A 20,435-nucleotide genomic window follows, 5' to 3' on the forward strand; every position below is an offset into this window, starting at 1 on the left:
CTTAAGCACATGACTGACTAATATTGAAATCATAGAAAATTAGGGTTGGAAGGGACCTCAGGAGGTCACATCCAGTCCAACCCCCTGCTCAAAGCAGGACCATTCTGAACTAGATCATCCCAGCCAAAGCTTTGCCTAGCTGGGTCTTAAAAACCTCCAAGGATAGAGATTCCACAACCACCCTGGGTAACCTGTTCCAGTGTTTTACTGCCCTCCTAGTGAGAAAATTCTCACGATAATATTTATCCTGAACTCCCCTTGCTGTAACTTGAGACTGTTGCTCCTTGTTCTGTCACCTGCCACCACTAAGAACAGTCTACAGCGCCATCCTTTTTCAAATCCCCCTTCAGGTACTTGAAGGCTGTTATTAAATCCCCTCTGAGTCTTTGCTTTTCTAAACTAAATAAGCCCAGTTTCCTCAGCCTCTCCTATTAAGTCATGTACCCTAACCCCCTCCCCTAAATAGAGGGGAAGAATCATTTCCCTTGACCTGCTGGCAACACACCTACCAATGCAGCCCAGTATGACATTAGCATTCTTTGCAACGAGCAGATTGTTGGCTCATATTCAGTTTATTGTCCACTGTAGTCCCCAAGTCCTTTTCTGCAGAGTCAACCCCCAGCCTGTACTGGTGCATGGGATCCTAAGACTTCAGCATATTAATCTATTTTGCTGAACAGGAATGTACAACTGAATTAGTAGGTTAGTGTTCTGTCTTATACAGAAGTGTCCTCTCCTTGTTAAATTGCATCTGATTGATTTTAGACCATTTCTAGTTTATCTGTGTTATTCTGGATCCCATCCCTGCCCTCCAGAGGGTCTGCAACTCCACCCAACTTGGTGTCATCCACAAATTCATTAAGTATGTATTCAATCCCATTGTCCAAGTCATTAGTGAAGGTGTTAAATAATACAGACTCCTGGGGAAGCTCACTTGATACCTCCTCCAAACTACACTTTGAGCAATTGATAACTACTTATCGAGCATTATGATCCAAACCAGTTATGTATCTACCTTACAGTAGTTACATCTAGTCTGTACTTCCTTAGCTTACTAATGAGCATGTTGTGGGAGACAGTATAAAATGCTTTGCTAAAATCAAAGTCTTTCATATCCATTGTTCTTCCACCATCCCAGTACCCTGTCACATTATAGAAGAAAATCAAGTTGGCTAGGCCTGACTTGCTCTTGCTGAATCCATGCTGACTGTTCCTGATCACCTCGTTCTTCTCTAGATGCTTTGCAACAAATTCCCTGAAGATATATCAAGGTCAGACTAATTGTTCTGTTGTCTCCAAGAGCTTTCTTCTTCCCTTTCTGTATTTGCCCCTTTCCAGTCATCCAGGACTTAATCTGACCTCCACAATCTCTTAAAGAGGACAGCCAGTGGCTCTGGAATTCTCAGCCAACTCCTTTAGTACCCTAGACAACATCCCCATGAGCAGGAAAGTGCAGTTAGTGGCACCTTTTGAGGTGCCACGAAACACACGTAGCACTCATGAATCTGTCCACCATGCTGCATATTTGCACCATGGTGGAACAGATAGATAACAGAATATCCTGGTATCTTAAAAAAACACAGAAGAAAACAGCAGGGTGGCGCAAGTGACTCCAGCATACACTGCCAGAAACCAGAGCCATGCTCCAGCTGCCCACCAGACTCCATGCACCTGGACTGCTGCTGCCCCAAAAGGCCCCCAGGACTCCAGTTAAGGCTTCTGGTGCTGGCCCCAGCTTCCCCTACCTCACCCAGGGCAATTTGCCATGCACCAGAGATGGGTGACATCTCATCAGAGATGCAGGGGCATGCCCAGGGACAAGTAGCAGCAGCACAAATATGCGCTGCTGCTATTTGTCCCTGGCGAAATTCATATTCCTGTTCATAGGAACATGTCCCTAGTGTGTATCCCATCTGGCCCTGAAGACTTGAAAACATCTAGCTTCACTAAGCAGCCCTTAACTGTTCTACCATTTTTCAGTTATTTGTCTCCTTCCCCAACTTTGCTGCCAGCTGCCCTCATGACCTGGTAGCTGACTTTATCCATTAAGACTGATGTAAAAAAAGGCATTAAACACTTCAACCTTCTCTGCATCACCCATAACTGGGTTGTTTCTATATTTAGCAGGGAGCCTATAGTTCCTTCAGGTTTCCTTTTCTGATATACTTATATTTTATTGCCTTATGTTCCTTGCCAGTTGCACTTCAAATTGTGCCTTGTCCTTGATTTTCTTCTTGCGTGCCCATGTAATATTTTTATACTCTTTCCCACTAATATGATTAAGTTTCCAATTTTGTAGGATTCCTTTTGGAGTTTCAATTCATAGAACATCACTGTCTAGCCAGACTGGTCTCTTATCGCTCTTCCCTTTCTTCCATTGCACTGGGATAGCTTCCTCCTGAGCCCTTAAAAGTGACTCCTTAAGGTAGAACCAGGTCTCCTGGATTCATTTCCCCGTCAGATTTGCCTCCAAGGGAATTCTGCATCACTGCAAAACAGAGATGGCTTGATTTTTGTTTTCAATGAAGTTTGTTGAACTAATACAACAGGGCAAGGACTAGCTCATTCTTAGTTAAAAAACCAAATGGAAACAGAAAAGGTAGGGAAGGCTGCTATTATCATCCAATCCAGGCATAAAAATGAGATTTAAGTGGATGAAATCTACTAGTTCTAAAATATTAAATGAGCCTATGACAGAAACCTGTGCATGTTTAATTCACTAAATATTGCTAGATCTGTTTTTTTAAAATTGTTTCATATAAATCCAACTCAACATAAATCATGAGTATAAAGGTAAATATGATATGTGCCATTCATCACTTTCTAACAAGACACCTGTAAAGTTAAGAATCTGAAGTAATATGTTAAACTTTAACAAAAGTACATGATGTAGCCTATTCTCTTGGTACTGGTAAAAGTAGTACCAAATTATACCAACTGATGTGAACCAAACTTTCTTTAGAAAAATGGCTAAAAGTATTAATGAAAATTTAAAAAAATAAATTACTTCAATTCAGGTTTTCCATTTTCTTCTCCAAATCAATCTGTCCTTTTACATTTTAATGTTTTGTTCTGAAGAAGAGCATAGTGGCAGCTGGGGAGATAAAAGAGAAAATTTTGGCAGGTGGGTAAGGGACAGCTGGAACTCTTGGCACTCGAGAAAGTGTGGGAGGGGTTTTTGGTTTTGGTTACACAGAGGCGGCTGAGGCTTTGGGTACTAGGTAAGTGATGCATTCTTTTCTGAGCTGCCCACGTGTACATAGGGATGGATGGGGCTTTAAATTTCAGAAGAGGATAGTGACTTGAATACTTCATTCCCAATATCAAAAGCTTTGACAGCAACCAACTATCTCGCTGCACTCCATATTAATAAATGTCACTTCAACCAACAATGATTTCAGTATCAGATATCCCATTTCTGCTGAAGCCAAGTGAAATCTTTAATTTTTACTTTTTCAAGCACTGTAAGTCAGGCTTAAAAGTTAAACGCATTGAAAAATGGCACGGTTCCTACCTTTCACAGAACACTGTATTAGGTTGTTTGCATTCAGAAACATCACAGTATTAGTTTTACAATTGATACATTTGTTGCTGCTGTTTCCAACCTTAGAGACCCTTTTCTTTCAAGAATGAGGGTTGCGATATTATTCTGTATATGGTAATGTTTGTATGGAGGAGGTTATTTTTGACTATCTAGCATTTTGTACCCACTTTCCCAAATATCAGTGATTCAAAGCCTCAAGGCAATGGGGAAGCAGGGACCCTGTGTTTTGGCTACATTTGCTGACTTTTTAGCAACACAGAGAAGAGTGAAATGTCAATAATGTGATTCAGCAGAAAAACAGCTTCTGAACTGCTGCTTCACAATAATTCTGTAAGCCTATTGTTGTGAAAGCCATTAGGTAGGACAAGAAGGGAACACTCAAACTCGCATTCACTCTGGCTCCACAGCTCATTTTTTCCAGATCAGAGGATTTTCTTGATTTCTAAGGCAGCCCAAACTGGCCACAAAGCCAACATCCTCTGGGACATCTGGCATGACTCAGAAAGCTATAGCTATTTTCAGCTGGGTCAGCCCAAAGGGAGAGAAGGCAAGCACATGACATCTAGTTTCAAAAGTACCTAGTATAACAAATAAAATCCCTTTCTATACATGTAACCCCTGCCCCCCCCCCGGCTCCAAGAGTTAAACTCCAAAGTTTCAGAAATGTGTTGACATTTGTTCTCTTAGGTTTTCAGAATGATAAATGTGTCACCTCTTTTAGAGATAAACTATGACATTAAAACATCACTGTGCATTGGCACGGGTCAGATCACCAGCTCTCTAGCCAGAACTCCTAGTGAATACAGCAGCTATGCCAGCCTCAAAAGGTGGTTAACAATTTGTACTTCCTTTTGCACATGGACAGCTCTAATGGGAGACATAGGAATGGCCTGCAGAACACACTGAAATGACCCTCTTCCCCACTTTCTTTACGTAAACTAGAAGTACTACTAACCATGCTGGATGATCGAGCCTTGGTCCAAATCTTGTACACAGGTTGATTTAGGACTTCAACAAAATCACTGAGTCTGTGCTGGCTTAGTGGCCAATCCACAGCTAGCAGCTTGAAATACTAGGGCCTTTATTCACCGAGTGAATCCAACCAATAACATCCCACCATTTTTCTATGGTGAAGTAAATCCATAGCTTATTGTTTTGCCAGATAGATATATTTTAGATTATCAATACCATTTCTGCCTACAAAAGAAATAAATTGTGGAGATTTGCAATAATTCTCTTTTCTTAGTAATTCTTTTAGTCAAGACAAAATATAAAAATGTTATTAGGTTTTTACTTTAAGAGTTTTTGTTTATACAAAATGAACAATCCAGACGAACGCAGGCCACGTATACTTTTTTTTTTAAGCATATCTGGATGCAGTTGAATAGATAGAAATTTTGAAGGAATAGCTACCAAAAAAAGAAAAAGTTTTGCCCACACAGGAAATCAGACTGGTACGCCCAGACAAATTCATCTTGGACTCAGCTGGGACAATTTGCATAAGAAAGGACTATAAGAATGAGAACTTGGACTTATTTAAATACCTTTCCACCCTCACAAAAGTAAGTATTCACTTGTGATGGAGAAGTGAGGTGACCTTTGTTTGGGGACTTTCTATTATTGTTTATCCGTACTACAGTAATGCTGTAGGTCCAACTTTGGATTAGATGAGGTGCCATTGTGCTTGGTTCCAACACAACAGTTATTAAAAGAGGCACTGTGCATCTCTGGTTACCTTCCTCATTTTACTAACCATGCAACCTTTGCTACCATCTCAATAAAACAACAAACTGGACAGTTGCATTATCTAGAAGTCAGAGAAGGAAGCACTTCTTCATTTTTCCAAATTGTTTACCTCATTGGCTACCAAGAGATACCAAGATGAGTGTTTTATAAATGACTGATGGATTTTTGGCAGATATTGAGAAATAAAGTTAGCTAACACAAAATAAGCTCTGTCATTGCCATCAGTAGAATTTGATCCGACTAGGTGGGATTTTCCGTTTATGCTAGCAAACAGAAGTATTACATTTGGATTGTTTATTCCGGTAACCTTAGCTAGCCTACAGAACTGCAACATTGCTCCTTTGATTAGCTCTGTGCAAAAAAGATCCTGTGAGGTGGAAAGATCTCCCACTCTTTCTATATTTGGCAAGATCAACCCTATAAAAATGTCCATTCTGCCACGCCTCTTATACCCTACTGCAGCTGCTTCCTCTCCTCATCCCACAGTGAGATATTAAAAGTTTGGATAGAGACTTGTCCAAGTTTATCTGGATGGACAGAAAAAGCCAAGAATGCGCTTGTCAAGGTTACAAATATCTAGGGATTTTTTTTTAGACTAATTGGCTCTTCAAACTATATAGAGAGGCCTGCCAGCTGAAAATTATTAACTGCTGGCTGAGCAGGAATTATGACATGGAGATGGAGCAGGAATTATATGCACCTATATCACTTGAGTTCTTACAATGCCATAATAAAGCCATCCTACCACCAGATGTGCTTAAAATGCTCTCAAAAAAGTCTTGAACACCCAGATAGGAAGAGAGCACTTCGAGACATACATTTTTTTTTATTCTTCTGTCTTGTAACCCTGAGAGATTCTCAATCTAGGATGCAACAGAAATCATGGTATCTCCTGATTCACACATCATAAATAATACTATCTAATGTGCAAACAAACACACAAAAATTAGGAATTGTCCATCCTTGGATCTTTTTCATGGACATGTTCTTCCACCAGGCATTTATATTTGTGCTAACTTCAAAAGCTGTTTGGAAATTTACTTTGAGCTTATTTTGATGTCTGTAGGAAAATTACACATAGCTTTTAAAAGTGGTCCACCATATGTTTTCCTATAGTTTGTTTTAAATGCCAGACAGGTAATTATGAAGTGTTGGTTGGTTGATGTCCTTTTTAAGCTTTAACGTATGGTAGAAATTATCATTATGGTCAAGAGGAAGATAGAGCTTTCCTAAGATAATAGGCCTCATGATTTCTCTCACATCTGTCACATCTTGGGAAATAATTGAAAGAAGTAACTTCAGGATGACCTGAAAATAGTTTCCCCCTGTTTATTCTTGCCTCTTTTCTCTGGACAATAAATTTGATTTGCTTTTTCTTTTTTTTTTTTTTAACCAAGTCTTCATAAAAACAACATATCAAAAGTAATTCCATCAATGGTTAGTTCTGTTTGCAAACTTAATTTCTGAATGGAGATGTCTAAGGTGTCTAATACAGGCTACTATGTTTTTGTTACTGTATTATCTGTTACTGTATTACATTAAATTTAATGCTCTTTGCACAAAGAATATTCAACAAGTATTCCCATAATAACTCAAAAGTTTCCAAACATAGTCATATCTATAGCTTGGTGTGCAGGATATAAACTCATGTCTTACCCTATTCAGGAGGAAGGACATATAAAATACCTTGCCCTACAGTCTCATTATAGTATAGGCACATGGGTCCAGGAGAAAAGATATTTAGAAGAGAACACTTGCTATAATGGGCTTAGTCAATTCAGTGCATCCTAGTAATAAAAATCAGTTCCTGATGTTGGGATTAAGAGTGAGCTGTCCTGAACAGGGTTTCTTATAACATGGCTGTATTCCAGAAATGACAATGCCCTATGTCCAGATTGTCTGAAAACCAAGCACAGTGAATTTGGCACCTGAGAATGTCCAGCAGTAGGTTTAGATCATTAACTCTTTAGAAAAGAAAGTGTCTCCTAACCCATGTGTGTAAAATCTAGCACAACAGGGCTCTGGATCTAAGTTGAATCATACTAGGTGATATTACAAGAATAATATACAAACGTGTAGATACTGATGCCACACACAAGCACACATATTCTGTTATAATTACAATGACAAATATGTCAGAAGCATTCCTATTCTAGGAAGAGGAAATAATACCACCTGTGTAATCACACAGCACAGTACCAGTTTAATCCTGGAGCAATTTAATTAAAGTCAATGAAGCTGCATAGATGTAGAACTAGTGCAGAGGGAAACCAGGTCATTTGATTTACAGAATTCCCCTCTTGAAGGTTTATATACACTGTGGAAATAAAATGCCTGCTGCTGCTTACATGCACCAGCTTTCCACTACAGGAATTCAATTTATTTCAGTAGCAACGCTTCCAATTTATAACTCTGGAAGTGACATCACTACTTGGCTCAATGTATGTAACCTTCAAAATGCAAAACAAATGTTGAAGTATGATGCTAGGTTTCTCTTCACTTGCCATTCATCTTTTTGTTGTGGACAACCAAGGACATTTTCAGTACTGTCAACAAGCCCTTTTCATCTCCCGACAGATAGGCTTATGGTGGCCAGCCAAAGGGTTATCTTTGTCTTTGATCTGTATAAAATCGTTAGAAGCTTTTCCTTCCTGAAGAAGCCTAGCTCTCTACTAGAACAAAAGGGAAGCAACAACACTTTCAGTAGTCCAATTGCCATATGTGATTATACGGAAGAACAGAGCAGAATGAAGCCCAGATGCTATAGAATTCCAATTACTCAGAGAAGATCACAAATATCAGCATAATTCTCATAGCTGGCATCACATAGAAGTTACAAAGGAGCAATTAAACAGTAGATTCAATCTACTGCTTTTGTAGGCAGGGACATCTTCACTGAAGTCAACTGAATTGTTTTTAACAAATGGTACACGTTAAAAGCTTGAATAATTGTCTATGTTGAAAAAATATTTATAACAGACAATCAAAAATATAAATTATTTATCTGCTATTTACTATTCTAGCCACACATATTTATATATGATTGTCTAAGTTAATACTCAGTGCTACACTGATTTTTATATATGAACACACACAATTTTGGAAAGGAAAATCCTTTAGGCCCTATTTCTGTTTCTTGTGACAGTTTTATCCTGTAATATAAATGAAATGGTGAGATTTGAAACTGGACTATAGATCTTTGATTCTCTAGTTATGTTTAATATAAACCATCTAAAGCTGCATTAACCATTAAGAAAATCCATACCTCCACTTAAAACGTTTTTTTCAGTTTATAATAAAGTGTTATGGCCTCAGTGTAGAATATTTCCTGAGGATTCGTTACCATTTAAAATATCTGAATATTTCTGGACCTTTGGGTAATGTGCAGACAATAAAATGCACATACTGTATGCATGTCAAAACAAGTATGAAGCACTTTCCTAGAGCTCTTATTAAACCTAGACTCTGCTTGAAGTCTGTTGAGTATATTAAATTCAATGGCATTTTTTGCTGAGAAAGAATTGCAAGATTGTGCCTATTCAATATTACTATTTATTCCCTCTCTACATCTTAATTAATTCCTTCTCTGTGATACCAAAAGGGTGTTAATTATATTTGTACTAAAAAATTTAAACTAATCCCCATGAAAGAACAAGGGTTTAATGCCCACTCTCTTATTTAGCAAAATTAGTGTTAACTGACATTATGTTCATGTCATAAGAGATATTACTGACTTGTATACAGAGGAAATTTTGAAAAACCATTTTGTATGTGGGTCTTTGGAAGTCCTCCAGAGTAAACCCACTTTTATTTGCTTGTGCACATATGGATGTATAGGTATACATCTATAAATGGATCTGCTTTTAATTGAGCTGTACTATTTTTAGAAAATGTAAACTAAATTCAGGGTAATAGATCTGTCTTTAACATCTTCTCATAAGATCAAGCTTCATGAAGCTCCATCATCTTTAAATTAACCACCAAAATCAGTAACATGAATATTACTACACATGGTGAAGTGTTTCTTGTTCACAATATCATCTACTATTTATCTAGTGAATTCTAGCTAATGGAGATGATCACACTTTTCTGCATGGGATCTGTTCAATATGCTATTCAGGTTCTGTTAGTGCATGAATCTGTAAGAAGGCACCTGAGCACAGATTATTTGTTTCAGATGCAGTCCCTTAATAATTTATCAAATGCAGAAGACTTATCATTGTGATGTATACAATCTGGAAGGAGTTAAATATGCATGAATACATAGCAATATTGTGTTTAGTAGGATCACGTAGGCTGAACATGTAGACAAGAACTCTCCTCAATATATGTGCATATAGGATTATTTACTAGTAAATAAAGAGAACTTTAAAACATTAGTAAGAGTTGAGTTAAAGCACTAGTGCGTTTAGCCCAGGCCCCTCAAACACTTCACTGCAAGCTTATGTTTAAAGCACTGATACAGTTCCACTGATAAGTCAGTATGACTCCATAACAAAAAATTAAGCATGTGCTTATGTGTTTTATAGGATTTGGGCTTGAAGAGAAGGAAACTAATACCAGTGATAAGAAATGACACTGTCTCCTCTTATTTCACAGAACAGGCAGCAACAGATTTTCTAAAGACAACAGAATAAGGTATTTTCTGATCTAGACTTCCACTATTTCTGCCATCATTTGGAAATGTACCATAGTAGAAAACTCTTTGCAGAAGACTGGCATAGGTACGTTTAGAATGTCCCAAACTGGTTGATTTACTCAAGCAGGGCTTTAAAGCGCATTTTCTGTTTCAGGAGTTGCAGAGCATATATTCTAGGTATCAAGACAAAATTTCTCCACTACCCTTTTCTTTGTCATCCCTGCCTCTGCAATTAGCAATAACATTTTTTGTTAGTTTAAAAATAAAACTCTACTTATATTTTTCTTTTAAACTAATACATGTGTTTCAAGTCTATATCTTGGATATAACAGCATCATCATCAAAACTTTAAATATACTTCTGATTCTTCCTTATTTTAACTAAGTTTTAACAGAAACCCTACTACAACCTTAGTTAAGTTTGCCTATTGTGAGATACTTTTGAATGTCACCTTCTGCCAATTTTATGTAATTTGCTGACATTCAGAAAGCAGGCAGAACAGATATAGAAAAATAATGAGTCAAGTAGAGTTTCTAATAGGTTAACTAAATTTACAAATTTGTTTTGCAAGCATGAAAAATTAACATTATCGTTTTAGAATTAATGTTTAATATGATACATTAGCTTGTCTAACTCTCTTGTATAGGTACTTTAACTGTGACAAAACAAGTGAAATCAATCAGCCAGAAAAGCAGTGAGGAGATTGCCTACTGCTGGTAGCAATAAATATTAAACATTTCAAACCCATTACTATCTATCAGTACCTGTCTTTCAGTGAGGTCCAGATTTACTGCTATCTCATATCTTCTCAGCCTGGTCAGGTAGTTATGATGGGCAAATTCTGCTTCTAGCTCTCTGATTTGTTCCTTGGTGAAAGCTGTCCTTTCCTTCCTAGGTTTACTGTTCACCTCTGACTTGTAATTTCCTTCTTGGGAATCTGAAATGAAAGAAATATAAACATGTAAGTCATGGTAATTCAGGAACCAAAAATCTCACAAATTTGTGCTGTACTTGCCTAAACTTGACCCACCCTGGAATGGCAGAAAAGCACCAGGATACTCCACTGCCAAACAGAAAAGTTGCAAGCATTCAAGAACAGTGCATTGCTTCTACTTCATTAATTCTACAGACCCAGTGACTTTGATCCATCCTCTGAACTGCAAAACTCCTGAAAGCTTCAAACATTTCCCACTTTCTGAAACTCTAAATACACTAAGAGCATGGGTAGATATTAGGATGTATACTTTCTGGCCAGTGACCTACTAGATGAGTAGAAATACAGTTGGCTTCATCTTATCCTTTCACTAATAATTTAAAGTGCTCTGTGCTATAAACCAAATATTCAATGATCCCTAACTCTATCTTGAACAAAATAACATAAATATAAAAAAAAGCATGTGAAGATACTACTATTACAAAATTAAAGGATGGAATACCTAGGCATGTATTGATGCACAGTCCCTTCATAGCATCTACTGAAGAAATGCATAAGCATATGAAGGGACTCTTTATAGCACCTGATGAACTACACTGCTCCTTATGAAATCTTATACATCTCTGATTTAGGCAGTCTATCTTCTTCCAGATGTAGATATACAACCATGCAAAAACTTTGGGATGTGATACAGAAAGTGCTACTGCCACGCTAAATCCATGCCTTAAAGTATACATGCTGCCATGATTGTAGCAGCTACATTAACATTCCTCCATCAGGCCTCATGGTTTCCATTAGTCTTGGACAGGTCATGACATAGAACAACTGAAGTCAATGAAACACTTTCCATTGCTATTATACTCCAACTGAATATATGCTATGTTCTAGTTGTCAAATAGCCAACATTTTATTCACATAAAATGTCATTACCTCTGGGTTTTTTGTTTAAATTCATGGCTAGGCACCACACAACACTGTTAAGTCCAAAATTAGCAGGTGCTCAACATGAAAATCACTGGTCAACTTCTGGCCCCACAAACCATCTTAAAAATGTCACAGATACATTCACACTTCAGCTGCCGATTTAAATAGAAACCTGCGTCACCTTCCAAACTGACAGGCCCATAAGCAGACTCCCTATGACTTTTCTTTGTCAGATGACTCATCAAAATGCCTGAAGTTGTCCAGAAGACCACTAAGCCCAACAGCAAAGCTATGATAAGTTATGAAGGTCTATGAAAGCAAAATGAGAATGGATATGGTGCAGAGTTACCTTCCTTGTCACATAAGAAAAGAACCCTCAAAGTGGAGCGTATACAAGTAATATTATAGCCACAGATTTAGGCTGCCAAAGGTCATGATTTTACACCCCAGTGGAGTAAAAAAGACAAATTATTCAATTAAAGACACAGAAGTTACTGCAATAATATAGCAAAACTTGGGATGGGACACAGAAAAATGCCCCTACCCCATGTGAAACCCAGATTTTTCAGTATCTAGTTACAGTTTAGCTTGTGCCCAGCCAAAAAAGTAGGCATATACTCAAAGGCTAAGTACAGACAGCCAAAACCCAAGGCTGAATCAATTCAGTCTTAGCAGGTTAGTCTATGCTGCAGAGAAGCAGGTGAACAGACATTCACTTTTGATTCAAGAAATGCAGCCACATGCCTTCAGTGGCTCAGGCCAGAAGCCAGGGTGCACTAGAGCCTGCCTCCCAGCCTGCCAGCCACTGCCAAAGGGAAGGTACTGAAGATCCAAGGCTTTCGACCCACCCACACTCCACCCCAGCAGAGCAGGTGTAACCAGGTCCCAGCTCTGAGCTAGTACACTGGAATTTAAATCCCCTCCTTGGCCCATAGCAGACCCCAGCCAAGGTCTGCCTGGGTTTGAGGAGCAGTGTCTGCCAGACTCTTCCCCCTCCCCCATGCCCTGGGGGAGCTGAAGGGAATTATGCCCCCTGCCCCTATCAACTGCTTGCCTGCCTTAGTCTCTGCTAGACTGAGGCACAGTGAGCCATGGAAGCGGGGAATTAAAGTCCCTCTGAGACTCCAGATGGAGTTTGCCTGAGGGGCGGAGGGCAGTCCCTCTCAGGCTCTTGTCCCAGTCTATGCCCCAGACCCAGCTGTGGCCCCCAGCCAGGTTTCCCGCCCCCACCCCCTTGTCAACCATCCTTCACTGTCCTAAGTTAGGGAGAAGAGGGACAGGGCTAGCCCTGCTCTCTGGAGCAGACAGCACAGTCTAGCCCAGGGCTGCAAAGCATGCTGTGGGATTATGATTTAACTTGAACCAGGAAGGGGTCTGGGACAGAATTTTCATAAACCGGTTTGATCCAAATCAGTTAAGTTTGATGCTACATTCAACCAGGTTTATCTTAAGCCAGTTTCAGCTATTTTGAAACTGGCTTATATGCACTGAACTTCTGATCTGCTACAGGTTTAAACCAGTTTCTGATCACTTAAACCGGTTTGTGTGTAACTTCTGTCCCTAGCCAAGATCATTAAAGCAGCTTCTCCTCACTCATCTACCACTAGCAAAAAGAAATGAACAAATCTTTGCTCTCAGAGGAAACAGCTCCTTATTAACATGGAATACAAAACTCTGTGAGAACTTTGAGATAGCTTTTAACTTTACAATAGCTTTTATCAAGATGCTGCATCAAACAAGGACAGGCTGGTTCAGGAAAACATAATTTCTCCTACAGTTTTTTAAGTATGTGGAAAGACACTGCATTATTTTCTTGGATTTCCATCTGAAGTGGTGAAAGTGATAAATACTAAACAAACACTCCAAACCCATTACTATCTATTAGTACCTGTCTTTCACTGAGGTCCAGATTTACTGCTCTTTTGTATCTCCCCAGCCTGGTCAGATAGTTATGATGGACAAATTCTGCTTATGTAAGCATGTATCTGAGTTCAACTTGGCCCTATATGCTTGAATCTTCATACCAAAACTAGCAATGACTCACTTTAGGTGAATGTCTAAAAACATCTCTTTCAAGATTCTGAGCGAGAGTTACATTTGTACCACATGTCTCTAGAAGTGCATTGCTCCTGGATAAAGAACAACAATATGGTGAATGCAGTTAATACCCAGAATGGTACCATTTGAGCACTGTTTCATGTTACAGTAATAAACTCTAAGGTCTGTTCTTTTCTAGAAAATCTTTAGTATTTAGTGGCATAAGCCTTAAATGCAATTATATACCGTATAAAAATACAATTTTCGTATTAGGGATATTTGGTAAATTAATTATACTGAAAATAAGATTCATAGACATTATGGCTGGAAGGGACCTCAGAAGATCAAGCCCAGCCCCCTGCTCTAGGGGCAGGAAGTCAGCTGGGGTCACAGGATCCCAGCAAGATAAACATCCAAATATCCCTTAAAGGAGGCCAGAGTAGGTGCTTGCACCACCTCTGGGGGCAGTCTGTTCCAGGCCTTGGGGACTTGCACAGTAAAGAAGTTCTTCCTTATGTCCAGCCTGAAACTGTCTTGGAGGAGTTTGTGAATGTTTGACCTTGTCATTCCTTGGGGCAAGATCAAAGTCAGAAATGGTCATAAAAGCAGAAAGGCCTTGCTTTTATGCCCTATGCAGGTAATAGTGACCATGTTTCTAGGTGATACTCAGATAAGTCTTCATGGCCATAAGCAGAGGGGTTTTCTCCTCTTGATATTTATGAGACTTACACGGGAATGCTGCAGGAATACAGTGAGGGGAGATAATTTCAAGGAGTACCTGCATTCAATAGATCATTGATAATTTTCTCCCTACCACCACTGGCTGCACACCAAAATAATCCCATGAGTGGTAAGTAGCTCTTGATGTCATGACAATTGGAAATAACACTGCAGGCATTTTACTAAGACTGCAGGGCAACCTTCATGATAAAAATAGATGAGAGAGGCGAGTTGTCCGTTGGGCAATAGTTCTCTAGGTCAAAGTCAAAGCTTTGAGTTTTAAACTCATGCAAGTCAGTCAGAAACTGAGAACCTTAGTCCCATGCCCCTGGGATACTGGTGCACAAGGAGTCAAATGTAATTGTCACAAAGGCAGAGATGAAACATTTGTCCTTCATGCTTGCTAGCATGTGGCTTGAACTAGGGGTTTAATACAGTTGGTAACATTAGCCTACACAGATCCTGTGTGAAACTGAAGCTGCTTGGGCAACTCATTATTTAGATGCTCCTACCATTACTGGGTACTCACTTTAACTAAATGTCAAGACTGTAAATTTTTGGCAGCAGCAGTCGTCAGCAGCAGGCTTTAAACAGCAGACTGGCAGTCTCAATATTTATTTATTTACACGTCACTGAATGTATGCATCCCTGAGCATTCGGCATTTGGAAAAGCATTTTTGAGTGGGTCTATAAATTGTATGCAAATCACCAAATAATGTCATGGTTTACCATGCACAACTTTCTTGGCTAGCACGGCACTCTAATAATCTGGGGCTTTAAGGGGGGAGAGGGAAGTTACACATCGTAGCATGTTCGGTAATTCTTCATACATACACTGCTTGATAAGCAGAGTGTAGACCCATTTACATAAGAAATATTTTCTCACTAGTAACTTCTATTTGCCTGGTAGCCATACAAGCAGCAAAACCACAGTAATTGGGAGCATTCAGGCCCTTTTGCCAGTCACTGAAACTACTGAGGGCTTTGCTCAGAGCTTACTATAGTTTCCATACGTTATAGTGCTAGAGCAGTACATTGAAAAATGTACTTCTTTGTATTTTTTTCTAAGATTGCTAAATTGAATCAAGAAACACACAGGCATGAAATCCTAGGTCCTGGTTTTTCTTAACTGTGTTAACATTTAGCCTCTGCATGTCCCTGGAAATGCTGATGCAGGGCAGCCAGGATATTTGTACATCTCAACTTTAACCAAGTTGTCATGCTTTTTCAACAATCTGATTGCAAGTAATTCATATGTTGTATATTCTTTGTGAACATCAGATTTAATTGATGCAGGCATGAGAAAAAACATTAAATTATGTTTGTTTATTTGGATTTCTTTAAATGTTCATATCATTGGTAGCACCTTCTAACTTTCAAAATACTCAGAACATATGTGATAAATAGAAACAAAACAAAACTCTAAAATTGGAAAGGTATAAGCATTAGATATGTTTCCCTCCTCTCCTCTTTAGTAACTAGGTTTATCCAACAGAATGAATAAACTTATGGTGACTGTTTTGACAAAAGCTTGGATGTTACTCAATGTTTAATTTTCAACATCAACTAATTGAAATGGTCCATTTTGAAACTGTGTTAGTTACAATACCCACGAAGTGAATATCAGCAAGTAGGTAAGTATCAATAAGTACTTCAAACTCATTTAAGATAATTGCACACTATTATAATTAAGCTGCTAAAAAGTGAGCCAACAATGTTTTACTTAAACACATTTAATCATTTAAAATACTGAAAAAGTATTGAAAAAGAGGTGTATTTACAGGGTGCACTATCAGTTATAAACTCCTACAAATATCTGATTCTTTTCTCTGTTTCACAGCTTTTCACTGGCTTTTTGCATTAGTTTGTAGGCAGATCTCTCTATTTTATTCCCTGTTAATAGCAAGCTACTTGGAATCATGTTTTTTTTCACTTGTTACCGCCATGAACTTTGGTTGCTTTAATTTCCAATGCTGTAAATCTAGCATTTTTGGAACACTTTTTTTTAACAGACTTTAAAGAGTCAGGACTGGGAGATCCCATCTTTTTCTGACTCTAAGGTCTTCTCTGTTCATATCACCTGACTGGTTTCTCTGGTGGAAAATGGGTGGGAGACTTGGAAGAGATTTTTGGCAGATTTCATGTCAGCTTACATCTGTTTTGCAGCTGTTGCAACTGAGGCAAAAAACCTTCAATTTTCTTCTACTGGCTAAATATGATGCCAAATGGTAGGTGTAGAGACTGAGAACAAAGTCTAAGGGGACCTAAATTGCACTACTCCCCACCCCCACAATGCACAAAATAGTTACATCTGGTGTGAAACACTTGATGTAAAATACAGCGATCACTATAGCTGGTCTCTCCCTCTCTGCAGGCAGACTAAGACTTCCTTTAAGAAAATCTGGGGCTACATTCAGGTTCCAGTCAGTTGACAGTCTCTCATTGCTCTTTGGGATCATGCTAATAGAAGTAGTCTGACACTATCTTAAAAAATACAAAACGATTGTTACTGTCTGGTTTCTAAAACTGCAGATGGTATCTTTAATTACACTCAATACTGGGGCATGCTAAAGGGGAGGTAGGAGGCACGCGTAGCCCTAAAGGCTGGGGTGCACCTTGTCTCCCCATTCCGGAATGGGGGGACAGTGTAAGCAGGGTATCATGGTCAAGGGAATAAAAGGCAGCCTCCCATATAGAATCAGATATCATCAAAGACGTGGCGAGCAAGATAGAGGGTGCTGGATGACGTACTTGACACGGTAGGGTGCGCTAGTGGGATCATGGCCGCTCCTAGACCCCACGCCGTGACAGCTTACTTTAGCAGTTGATGGATCCTCATTTTATGGAGGAAACTGGAGTTTCAGTTTATTTGCAAAACAGAAAACCACTGCATGCAAGAATTTAAACACTAAAATCTACTAGCTTTTCACTATAGTTAGTCACCTGCTTAGCTAGGATGATATTCTGACACCTTTATTCTCACTGAACAGTATCTTATTTCATAAACAGTCAAACTAAATTCAAAGGGCATTATTCAACAGAGAATTTGGACCGCAAACATTTTATTTTTCTTTTCTGAAGACTTAGATTATGTAGTCCTTTTTTAAGATCCAAATTATGTATCCCCAGAACTCAAACTGAAATCAATTTGATTTCTTAGGTGGTTAAGTATTCATCAAATATTCATTTAAGAAAGCCTACAGTTTGTGCAGTTCACTTATGCAGCATCACAATAATTTTATTGTGATGTTGTATAAATGAACTGCATAAACTCCAAACTTTCTTATAAGGGCCTCAAGTGCGTGAAGACTGCAGCTACTACATATTGTTTACTTTACAAATGGAGCAACCCATCCATATATATCAATGTGACAATCTTGTTACTTCATAGTGAAGTAACATTGCATGCAGGAGTGTTTCTTTCTAGCTTAATTCCTTCAAGTCACTTAAAACCACCAACACATAAACAAAAGCTTTTAGATTCCACCATCAAAAACAGGACACACAATGAATGGTATGTGGGTCAATGCCAAATGCCTATTTCTTTTATTCAAGACACTAACATATACTTATTAGAAATTTGGTTTCTTTACATGACAATAACCATTCCATAAAACACCTAATAAAGGCAAAAGAATGTACAGCATTTGGCCTTTTTATTGTGAGATACATATTGGGCACATCTACACGTTTGTTAATGAGCAAGTTACTTCACATTTAGTTTAATACAGTACTTGCTTAATGAAATACTAACTAAATGCACAGTAACTACAGTTACTGCACAGTAGTGCTGGCACATGGTTTTTTAGTGAGGCTTACTGCACAGTAGCCCAGTACTACTGCACAATAGTGTATTAGCATGGTTTTTGACTGGCATGCCACTGTGCAGTGTTATTAGAGTACTGCGCATTAGGCACCTTGTGTAGACACGGCCATTGTGTAGCTGATACCCACTGACCACTGTTTTAATTTGCTTTATTCTTAGCCAACATGATAATATGAAATGCTCTAATTTTCTAGCATTATAGGTAAGATGCATATATGTACATATCAACCTAGCTGCTACTGTTTTGATAGTAACTGCTATGGGCGGAGAACTCTACTCATAGCTATGAACTATTTTTGTGTTCATGGTTTATACCAGGCAGTATGGGTGACAAAATGCTTATTTTTCCTTCTGCTTGTGCTCTAAACATTTTTTTAGTTTTAAATAGAAGATTTAATTGTACAGAAAGTGATAGTAAACTTCACAGAAAGTGACACACTGCTGAATGCTGGTGGCCATATTCATAATCCAAAGGGTCATTATTTTTCTTTTTCTTTCTTGATTTTTTTTCTTTCCATTACCATTTTCTTCTTCTCTCCCTATTTTTAAACACATAGTTATTTTTAAAGTTATTCTTATTTAAGAGTCTGGACAGCTATATTGCACAGTTCCAAAGCTGCCTGCCACAGAGAAGACAGAAAGGTAGCCAGCCATGTTAGCCTGAAGCCAGACATAAGGCAGGGTATATATGTGCCTTATAGATTAACTAAATAAGATAAGATATCTCAGAGAACATCATAAACAGTACTGTTAGCACTGCAATTCATTAAAAACATTCACAGAATTCTCCTTAGAAAATCTGAACAACTTCATAATTTAAAATCTTGCATGTGAAAAGGGGCAAATCTGCACAGGGACATGTGTATGATGTCAAAATTACATGAATCCTTGTTTTCATACCAATAAAGATAGACTTTATTTGCTTATTGAAATAATGTGTTATCCCTTAGACCCTTCTCTCTTCCCAATGAGAACAAGAATTTGTTCAGTAATACCTGTAGATATTTTGAAAATGGTTATATGCCATCCTATGGTTTTGGTTGTGGTGTTTTTAGAGAGGGTGAAGGGGTTGTTGTTATTATTGACTCTTCAAAATAACAGTCCAGGTATTATAATGTCAGAAGCACTGAATCACTAACATTGGGCAAACTAGTATCTTAGGAGTACCTGCAGGTACCTTCATGGGATGGGTGTATTTCTGTGAGTTCACATTATCCATCCAACTGAATCTTCCTCTGACACTCATTTCATCTCTTACTTTAACCCTCACTTATGCCTGTGTATGAACTAATGCCTATAACAATCCTAATGGTCTCGGGGGAACCAGTCATAGGAGTGAGGTTATAAGTTTGCAGGACTGGGGTTTCTATACAACCTTGTAAACCAATGCCTTAAGAGTCCATCTCCTATTCAAACAGGGGATTTCCCTTTGGAAAATAGGTGAGAAATGACAAACAGCCACCATAGCACTCCAAGTATTACCAAAACCTCTCAACATAAACACAGGTGTTTGGGTGCATGTGGCAATCATGGATGAAAACTGTTTGAAGAATACACTCCTTAAATCCTCAGAGAAAGATCTGATGAAGACTTTCTTTGGGCAGAAACTATATAGAACTCCCAAGAAAATTTAAAAGGTTCTCTTAGCTATGGAGGATCCTTCTCAGGTACAGATGCCCACTGAAATTTGTCACCATTTTTCACCTGCTCCATGATTATGCAAGTAACAGATCTAGCACAGATCTCTTTGACATTAAGAAAGGAGTTAAGCAAGGCTGCATCATCACTTCAACACTCTTCTCAATATTCTCTACTGTGATGCTACATCTAACTGATGGCTAGAAAATGCTACTTAGGAATATGCTGACAGGACAGAATGTGGTTAAGTATGACGGCCACAGGAAGACCAATCAGCAATGCCCAGAGATGAAGAGTCATCAGGAGGGGGAAAGAATACAAAAGGAAGAATTTCAGAGCAGCAAAGGACCCCAGGTTCCCATCTTGGGAACCACCATGGACAGAGGGCATACCACCAGCCTATCTCACCCACTCCACTGGAGGGGTG

General features: G+C 38.6%; 1 protein-coding gene across 1 annotated transcript in view; it reads right to left on the reverse strand.

Moving 5' to 3' along the window:
* MEOX2 (mesenchyme homeobox 2) overlaps positions 1-20,435 on the reverse strand; it is a 75,084-nt gene that overhangs the window by 11,938 nt on the left and 42,711 nt on the right. Inside the window, exon 2 of the mRNA XM_019534058.1 lies at positions 10,694-10,866. Within this exon, the coding sequence (XP_019389603.1) occupies positions 10,694-10,866 (173 nt within the window). The remainder of the gene's footprint in view (positions 1-10,693; positions 10,867-20,435) is intronic.

Source organism: Crocodylus porosus, unplaced genomic scaffold, assembly GCF_001723895.1.
Source record: "Crocodylus porosus isolate Cpor-Errol unplaced genomic scaffold, CroPor_comp1, whole genome shotgun sequence".
NCBI classification, from domain to species: domain Eukaryota; kingdom Metazoa; phylum Chordata; order Crocodylia; family Crocodylidae; genus Crocodylus; species Crocodylus porosus.